The sequence below is a fragment of the Vitis riparia genome, chromosome 5 (genome assembly GCF_004353265.1).
Source record: "Vitis riparia cultivar Riparia Gloire de Montpellier isolate 1030 chromosome 5, EGFV_Vit.rip_1.0, whole genome shotgun sequence".
Lineage (NCBI taxonomy): Eukaryota > Viridiplantae > Streptophyta > Magnoliopsida > Vitales > Vitaceae > Vitis > Vitis riparia.
In genome coordinates, this window is record NC_048435.1 from 7,086,881 (window position 1) to 7,097,104 (window position 10,224).

A 10,224-nucleotide genomic window follows, 5' to 3' on the forward strand; every position below is an offset into this window, starting at 1 on the left:
TCAGAGCCTTCAGCACTCCTCTATTTCGGCGTTCAGAGCCATCATCACTATTTTCAGTTTGGCGTTCAGAGCCTTTATCGATTTTCAGATCGACATTCAGAGCCTTCATCACTTTTCAGTTTGGCGTTCAGAGCCGTCATCACTTCTCAGTCAGCGTTCAGAGCCATCGATATCTCCAGTCTTGGCATTCGGAGCCATCATCACTCCTCTGTTTCGACGTTCAGAGCTATTGTCGCTTTTCTCAGTTTTGGCGTTCATAGCCATCACTTAGTTTTGGCATTTAGAACCGCTTTTCGTACCCATTCATGCATTTTGATCCACTATCTTTAGCTTTTGGCGTTCAGAGCCATTCTTCGTACTCATTCATGCATTTTGATTCACTATCTTTCGTAGTTTGGCGTTCAAAGCCATTCTTCATGCTCATTCATGCGTTTTAGAGTCACTTTCTCTCTTAGTTTTGGCGTTCAGAGCCATTTTTCATACTCATTCAGGCATTCGATGCCACCATCTTTCTTTAGTTTGGCGTCCAAAGCCATTGTACATATCCCTTCATGCACCTTGAGTCATCACCTTTTCGTGTTTTGACGTTCAGAGTCACTTCTCCTCAGCTGTATCATTCAAAGTCATGGTCTCCGACATTCATATTCACTGGCATCGCGCGTCTTACCTTCATGGGTTTGCATTTATCCTCGTTTTCCTCACTTTTTGCCCAGTGCTTACCACCTATTCGTCATCGTTCTTCTAGATTTCCCTCTTCACTGCTCATGACGATGTCCTTTGAGTTCACGATACGTATTTCTGTCATGTTATTGAGCACCCTGCACCTGTTGTTTTCTTGTGGTTTACGCGGGACAGTCTCTTTTCGGGCACTTTATTTCTTGTACTCTAGAGTGGTTTGACCGTTACTCATCTTTGTCATGGTCTCTCAAGTCACTTTTAGAGACGTTTTAAAGGGAGCCTAGGTTAGTGTGGCTTTAGAGACATTTTGAGACTTCATTTCCTTTTAGGATTAGAGCCTCGTTGTTCGTTCGCGTCTCATTGGCGTCCTTATGGGGTCTCCTTGATTCTTCGGTAGAGCTCACTTCATTACACTCACTATTCACACTTGCTTTTCACTTCAGTGTTCATATCCTTTACACTCGTGAACTCTACCGAAGAGGGGCATATTTGTAGACCCCCCGGAACGTTTTTTTTTTATTTTATTTTTATTTTTTATTATTTTACGTTTACTCTTTTGAACACCCCGGAAATCAAGCTGGGGGTGGCGGCGAGATGGGACGCGAGACAGAGAGTAGGTGGTTGGCTGTCAAGAAAAGAGCGGGAAAGAAAATACCAGAGGGCAGGGGACCTTCTGCGAGAGAGAAAGAAGGAGAAAATGAAGGAAGGCTGGCAGGTTCCAGAGGAGATTCAGACGAGAGAGAGGAAGGTGACACCGTGGAATATTCAGGTAAGGTTCTCTTTTAATTATTTTTGGTGACTTGCTGTGGGCATCCAAGACCCCAAAGGAAAAATGCTTGCTCTGTTTTTTTTCGCTTCTTGCAAACACCCATCTCCATGCCAATCCCACCCCTCACCACCTTCTTTTTCTCTATGCCCGCGTATCCACCATCACTCACACCTCCATGCGCGCAAGTCCTCTTCAGTGGCTGGGAGCGGACAGCAGCCAAGCAAGCCTTCCATTCCCCACAGACCTCGCCGGAGCCGCCTTAGGAGTTCGGTGCTGCTGCTTCGGTTTGGGACGTCTCTCTCTAGGACTGTCGACGGCGGCCTGCTCGCCGTCCTCTTCGACTGCTCCCGCGGCGTGGTCGACGGCGCCATCAGCGGAGACGTCCACCGGTTGGTGTCGTGGCTTCGAAAGCCACGCATCTCCACCATCACCGACACCTTGATTGAAGACATTGCCCAGGTGGAAAATTTGGTCTTGATGCGCTTGAAGATTTAGGTGGCATTGCTGATGGATGTTGGGCTTGAGATGAGCCCAAAGCCCTTTTAATGTTGGACTTAGACTTGGGCTTATGTTGGGCTTGGACTTGGCTAGGTTGCTAGGGTTATTATTATTATTATTATTATTATTATTATTATTATTATTATTATCATTATAATTGTTATTACTATTATTATTATTATTATCCTTGTCATTATTATTATTAGTTCAATTTTCCAAATCCTTCTATTATTATTATAATTATTATCTTTAATTCAACTTTCAAAATCTTATTATTGTTATTATTATTATTAACGGATATTATTATTATTATTAGTGAATATTATTATTATTATTATTGTTAACGGATATCATCATTATTAATTATTATTATTACTATTAACATTATTAATTATTACTATTATTATTATTATTATTATTATTACTATTATTATTATTATTATTATTATTATTATTATCATTATAATTGTTATTACTATTATTATTATTATTATCATTGTTATTATTATTATTAGTTCAATTTTCCAAATCCTACTATTATTATTATAATTATTATCTTTAATTCAACTTTCAAAATCTTATTATTATTATTATTATTATTATTATTATTATTATTATTGTTAACTATTATCATTATAATTGTTATTACTATTATTATTATTATTATCATTGTTATTATTATTATTATTTCAATTTTCCAAATCCTACTATTATTATTATAATTATTATCTTTAATTCAACTTTTAAAATATTATTATTATTATTATTATTATTATTAATCCAACTTTTTAAAATATCATTATCATTATTATTATTAATTCAAACTTTCAAAATCCTATTATTATTATTATTATTATTATTAATTCAAACTCTCAAAATCTTACTATTATTATTATTAATTCACACTTTCAAAATCTTATTGTTACTATTATTAATTCAACCTTTCGAAATCTTATTATTATTATCATCATTATCATTAATTAGAACTCTCGAAATCTTATTAATATTAATATTATTATTATTATTAATTCAAACTCTCCAAATCTTATTATCATTACTATTATTAATTCAAACTTTCAAAACCTTATTATTATTATTGCTATTAATTCAAACTCTCGAAATCTTATTGTTATTATTATTATTATTACTATTATCATTAATTCAAACTTTCAAAATCTTATTATTATTATTATTACGAATTCAACTTTCAAAATCTATATCCCTGCAGTTTAATTCCCTAAAGTTCATTTCTCATTTTCTTTGGCAAATTTCATTTTAATTACCAAAGCTCTAATCTTTTAAATTTAATTCCCAAAATCTCCAATTTTCCAATAAACTCCAAGAATCCAGTTTTCACCGAATAGTTCTAATTCCATTTCATTTCCTAAATAATCTTCTGATCTTCTTGATTTTGCATAAGCAATAGTGAATTCTTCATAATTCTAAAACACGGAATTTGTGAGACTAGTTTGTGAATAATAGATTGGGCTTTGGTGGGGGGCCCTATGTTTGATCCCTATTGATTGTCAACTGTTGCGCTTAATATATTTTGCTTGATCTTCGTTTTGCACTCCGATATACATGAGCTATAATTTGTATTTGTTAATTGTGTACTAATCTCATTTCTTGAAAGCGCATTGTGGCTCGTGGCCCAGGTACGCATACACTCTCATTCTGATACTTCACTATACACGTTCCGATTCTCATATGTGTATGATCATTCAGGATATTCATTGATTTCCTCATCAATTACCATGATTGCTTCATTTTATTAGTAGAGACCCGACTTTAGGGACTTAGAGGGGTGCTACGGTCTCTACCATACCTTCCCGATAAGTAACCTGACCCCCGAACCCGATCCGGTTTTTCACAGACCACCTTTTCCGAAACAAGGAGTCACACTTAGGGTTTTTTCTTTCTTATTTTGTTTGCCCTTTTAAAAATAAAACAAAAATAAGTGGCGACTCCAAGTCATTTTTAATCAATAAAAATCATTTTTTTCAGATAAAAATCGAGCTCGCCATCGAGTGGGAAACGCATGAGCCGAAATGCGGGGTCCACAAAGTGGCGACTCCGAGTCATTTTTAATCAATAAAAATCATTTTTTTTCAGATAAAAATCGAGCTCGCCATCGAGTGGGAAACGCATGAGCCGAAATGCGGGGTCCACAATATTATTTGTGGGATAATATTTTCATTTTTGTCCATTATATATTTTGTTTTTATTTAATTTTTTATATTAACTATTTATTATATATTATCATTTTAAGTTTAATATGTCAAAAAAATAATTAAAATCAATAAATATGGAGAAATTAGAGATTAAAAAAATTAAAATTAAAGAAGTTTTATGAGAAAATGTATGAGCATATTAAAAAGAATATAAAGAAAAAAAATAATATTAATAAAAACTAGAATAGGTAACAATGGATTATGGTGATAGAAAAGGAAAAAAAAAAAAAGTGAAAACGTGACCAATGGAAAGGAAGATACATTAATATGAGAGAAATAATGAAAATAAATGAGACAATTTATTTCACATTTGTACACTATGTCCAGTGGGCCAGTAGGTAGTGGAAAAGCCAAAAAAAAAAAAAATTGAAAAAAATGAGTGGGCTACATATTTTTTCCGCCATGGAAAAAGAGGCTGTGGTTGTTTCTCCACGCCCCTTTTCATCTCTTCTCATCCGTTGTTGAATAAATAGACGTGCGGTTGCCATTTCAGTAAGGGGGAAAATGGTGAGCAGCAGCAGTGACGAAATTCAGGCAGGAAAAGTGTCCGATTATGATCGAAAAAGTGAATTAAAATCCTTTGATGACTCGAAACTTGGTGTAAAGGGACTACTGGATGCTGGGCTCACTCAGATCCCACGGATGTTCATCAATGAACAACATAAGACTGACATGACTTGGGGTTCCAGGGAGTCCTCCCCAGAAAGCGTTCCAATCATAGACTTCAAAGGCATGGATAAAGATGCAGCTCTACGCACTCAGATCATCAAGAAAGTGGGAGAGGCTTGCGAGAAGTGGGGTTTCTTCCAGGTTGTCAACCATGGGATTCCGGAGAGTGTTTTGAATGATATGATTGATGGAATCCGGAGATTTCATGAGCAAGATGCTGAGACCAAAAAGGAGTGTTATTCCCGTGATTCCCAAAAAAAAGTTAGATTTAATAGCAATTTTGATCTTTATCAAGCACGCATGGCTAATTGGAGGGATTCCTTGTCTTGTGTGATGGCTCCTAATCCTCCTCTCCCTGAGCAACTGCCGGCGGTATGCAGGTATGTGAACACCTGCTTCTATGGATTCCAAACTTTTGATGTTATTAGGCCAGTAAACTGAAGTCATGAAACTAATCATAAGGCTCAAAGAACTACCATAAAAATAAAACTTAGGGTTCAGGGGAAATATGTCTGAGGTCGAATGTGGTTTTAAACGTCAATCTGATTTCTGTGGTAAATGATTTCTTTCCTTTTCTTTTCTTATCAAAAGTTATACCCCATTTTTTTATTTTATGGTTCTGCTATACCATACTGGGGATCCTTTTGTTTTGATTGCTATTTGGTATAATGGTTGCCCAAGGCATAAAATTGCTCTCAAGGCAGCAACCTGTCCAATCCTAGCTTTCTGTCATTATATGTGGCTGATCAACTTGCAGAGATATAGTGATGGAATATTCGGAACAAGTAATGAAATTGGGGCTTACTCTCTTTGAATTATTATCCGAAGCTCTTGGACTTAATCCAAACCATTTGAAAGACATGGAATGTGCTGAGGGCCTTTTCCTTTTGGGGCATTACTACCCAGCATGTCCCGAACCAGAACTGACCCTGGGAACTAGCAGCCATACTGATTCTGACTTCTTCACCATACTCTTACAAGACCAAATGGGTGGTCTCCAAGTTCTTCATGAAGATCAATGGGTTGATGTTCCCCCCATACCTGGAGCTCTGGTAATAAACATGGGAGATCTTCTACAGGCAAGTCTATACCAAATTAAGCATAATTTCTATACTTTTATCATTCCAAAACATTTTTCATCAAAACCAAATTGACACAAGAACCTCAAGATTCTTGTTTTGAGTGACTTGTCAGTATTTTTATTTTTGTTTTTTTCAAAATTATGAGTTATAATTTAGTTGCAAGAGATTGTTTTGCAAGTCTTCATGTCTTTCTTTAGTGTGGCTCATCTGTAATGATAAATTTAAAACCCTCAACAACAGAGTGCTAGCAAAAAATACAGGTCCAAACATGTATTCATGTCTTCATTGAAAGGCCCATTAACAATTGTGAATTGAAGTTTAGACGTAGGAGATTGCTTCTGTTGTGTTCATGTTTGTCTTTTGTGCAGTTGGTCTCCAATGATAGGTTTAAAAGCATCTTCCACAGAGTCCTAGCCAAAAATGTAGGCCCCAGAATTTCAGTGGCAAGTTTTTTCAGAAAATCTCATGCAGAGAATAACTCGAGACTCTACGGACCCATTAAGGAGTTGCTTTCAGAAGAAAACCCCCCAATCTACAGGGAAACAACCGTAGACGAGTTTCTCACATACTACTTCTCAAAAGGACTGGATGGGAACTCTTCACTTCCACGTTTTAAGCTGTGAAGGTTGCCATGGTGACTCGATGCTACCTGAATGAGAGAGGATTATGGTGTCAGATGTGTTAGCAATTTCTAGTATTTCTTGGGATGTGGATAATCTGGAACTGAGTTTGTGTCTCAGATGTTTTCTTACTTTCAAAGCATGACAATTATGTTCTCATACAGAGTTTATTGTATGGATTCTGGTACTTCAGTCTTTTAAGCTTTGGGGGAAAATAAAACATATAAAGTAATTAAAATTAAGTGATTTTGATATAAAAAAAAAAAAAACAGAAATAATAATAATAATATAATTATCAATAAAAATATTATTTTTATTATTAGTTTCAGAAATAAAATTTCAAAATTGGAATTAAAATTAAAAATCATATGTATATATTTTTATTGTGTTTTTGGGTCACATTTACTCGTGTTACAGCCAAATAAAAATGAAAGCCAAAAATAAAAATCAATAATTAAACTAAAACATAAAATAAAATTAAGATAAACATAATTATGGGAACATTGGGACAACACTAACACCATGGCCAAATAAATATTGGACATTGGGTGAAAGTGGACCCACATCATACTAATTGGAGAAAAATAGGGGTAGCAATTTCAATTTTTGTACAACATAAATTAAAAATTTAGCCTTAGGGGTTTATGTAAATTGAAACCAAAGCAGATAGATGGTAAAAATATTCCTCATCAAATCTAAGGTATGGAGAGATGAGTAGATGCATAAGGATGTATCAATTATGTTATAAAGGGCAAAATTAGAGGTTGTCAATTATATGGATGGATAATTTATAGTAAGCCTCTCACAGTATAGTGCATGTCTATCCTATGGAGCCTTTACAACTTTCTTGGTTATTTATTTCTCTTGAAAGCTGGCTGATGCTTTATTGGGTGACTAAAAATTGTGGGTTTAAGTGTCTTTAGAAATTTCCATCTCTTTTATGTCTTCTAATGATTTTATGTGGATGTTGAAGTGTTAAAAAATATAAATAGAAATATAAGTTATATTTTAAATTTATGACTATTTATTTACATGATATTGATAATTATTATATTATTATAATGATAATAACTAATTGCATATCTATTGCAACAGGTCTTTTGAACCTTGCTTATTCTCTTAAGGTAGATTCCATGAATATATTGAAGCGTTAAAAAAATAAAATAAAATCTAAGTTCTATTTTAAATTTTTTAAAATATTTATTTAAATTTATGGATATTAAGGCTTTCAATTTCCTATTCAAAGGCTCAAGAGATTTAGGAAATGAGAAATTAAAATAAATGAAAAAAATTTCAATCTCTTTTTAACGTGGGATTGATATCAAATTTCCATCAAACCAAAACTAATATAAAGTCCCATGACAAATTTGACATGAGCATAGAAATTAGTTGATAACATTTTGGTAATAGCCTAATGGAAATTCCAACATTGGACCTAATATCAAATTCAATGTTGACATACAATTAATTGATATCAAATTTGATATTAAATATGATTGCAGAAATGATAATGTACCAAGAAGCAAAGAGAAAACCAATATTGGTTTGATAGCTAAGGTTCAACAAGTGAAGAACTGATATAAAATTCTAATATCAATTTTGACATCTCTTTGGAAAATAAACGTTCCATTTGATATCAAAACCAGTACCCAAATAAAAGAAATTTGCTATCAAAATTAAAATGAAATTTCATCTTCTTAACCTATTATTTAATACCAAACTCATACTAAACTTGTGACATTGGAATTTCTAATACCACAGTTTAATGTACCCATGCCATGTTTTCAACCATTGTCCTTATCTACTATCAACTGATGCAATTTAAGGATGATTTGAAAAGGATGAAGACCCCAAAACACAACAAGTTGTAGTAATTGAGATTTGCAAGTAGTGGAGGTGTAGAACTCAAGCTAGCCTGTGAGCAATCCACGCTGTGATATGCTTTATCTTGTCTCTCTTGTGTTTCTTGCTCTATTTTATTTTATTCTTTTGTAGTTTTGTGACAAAAAAGGAGAGATATGTTGATATATATGATAGGCATGTTAATTTTCCTTATTTATCTTGATTTATATTATCATGATCTTTTGTGTTTGTTGTTATATTATTTTCCCCACTCACTACTTTACTTGGTTATTTGTTTGGTTTGTGTGTGTAGATCATGTTTGTTCATTGAATGCATTATTGTCATTGCATACTCTTTTAAGTAAGTTTGCTTTAGATGAGTGTTACTAAGATATTTGTAACTCCATTTGAAAGTATTGAAGGGTTTATGTAATCTATGTTTTTTCACAAAATTGCAAACGAGGATACTGTTGGTGTATTAGATTGCTTAATTTAAGTTAACATCTTGTTCTATTCATCATGACTTAGAACTTTTCTAATGAATTATCTATCACTTTCTATTAAAGATTCAAGATTGTTGGGTGATTAACTGAAATAACATATGTAAGTATAAAGAGATTCAATGAAAGCTAAGTTGATAAATTATGACATTAAGTGGTGTTTAGATTTTTTAGATTGAGCAAAAATATATATTTTTTGTAATATGTTTTAAAAAAAATGCTAGAATGGTGTAGAATTTAAATTTAAATTTTTTCTTTTTTAAATCAAGTTTTTGTTTTTTCTTTAGAATTCTAAATACCATGCCATAACGATTTTTTGGATTGATGTGATAACTCTAGTAATTTAAACTATAGGTAAAAGATAAAACCTATAGAACCCTACAATCAAAGTAAATTAATTTATTGAATCAATTATAATTATTTAAGAAACCGTTCATACCAATATGGAATAAAAAATAATGAGAATACTTCTAATTACTAGCAAAGTTAAAAGTTAGAAGATTTAATCATAGAAATAGTGACAGAAAAAGAAACTGACATGTGATGTTAAAAAAGTAAATTAAATAATTAATTATGCATAAAAGAAAAGAACTTACCTTCATTGTGAGATTTGAACATATGCTTCTAAGTGAAAACAACTTTCCAATTACTATGAAGAGAGTCAAGTCAAATTGTGCATGCCACAATAGAGAAAATTTAAAAAATAAGAATAAAAAAGGATTCTAATTCTATTCACGCAACTCCATAAACTACCTAGCATAGTAGCAAATTAAGCCACAAGGAATGTCTGTTGAGGAGTAACCCCAGTTAGTAAAAACAAACATTCACATAACATATTATTTGAATTCTAATTCGAATCACAAAAATTTATTAGCACCTTTCATTTTTTACTTAATTTTAGAGCAATGGAGGTTCACGATTCCTGTTTCATATAAGCTTCCTATACATGGCAAACAATTAGAATTTTGAAATTTTTTTAGTTAAAAATATATGTAATACTTTGATTCCATAAAACAATAGAAGCTAACGTGAAAAGTAGTGTACACCAAAAGAATTCATTCTACCATTGCAATTCTTCCACAACGATTGTATATCAAATACTTTGTTAGCACGATAATATTTAGTTTACTAATAGGAAATTTGTGGGCTTTGTACACATTGTTGTAAGTTCCTAGTCCAATCTGCATAATCAACAAGGTTTATGAAATAACAGAGAAAAATCAATAGAATTAACACCAAATCCTAGATTAAAGATATGCAATTTTCCTTTTGGATACCAAGAACAATACTTGAAAATGTTAAACAAGTGTAGAAAGACATGGGTTTTCTTTCAAT

At 32.8% G+C, this 10,224-nt stretch overlaps 1 protein-coding gene across 1 annotated transcript; it reads left to right on the forward strand.

The window, feature by feature from the left end:
- Positions 1–4,606: 4,606 nt before the first annotated feature.
- LOC117914823 (1-aminocyclopropane-1-carboxylate oxidase homolog 1-like) lies at positions 4,607–6,748 on the forward strand. Its single transcript, XM_034830309.1, has 3 exons — positions 4,607–5,225; positions 5,603–5,924; positions 6,296–6,748. The coding sequence occupies exons 1-3, from the start codon at positions 4,681–4,683 to the stop codon at positions 6,548–6,550; spliced, it is 1,122 nt and encodes a 373-aa protein (XP_034686200.1). The 5' UTR covers positions 4,607–4,680; the 3' UTR covers positions 6,551–6,748.
- Positions 6,749–10,224: the final 3,476 nt, after the last annotated feature.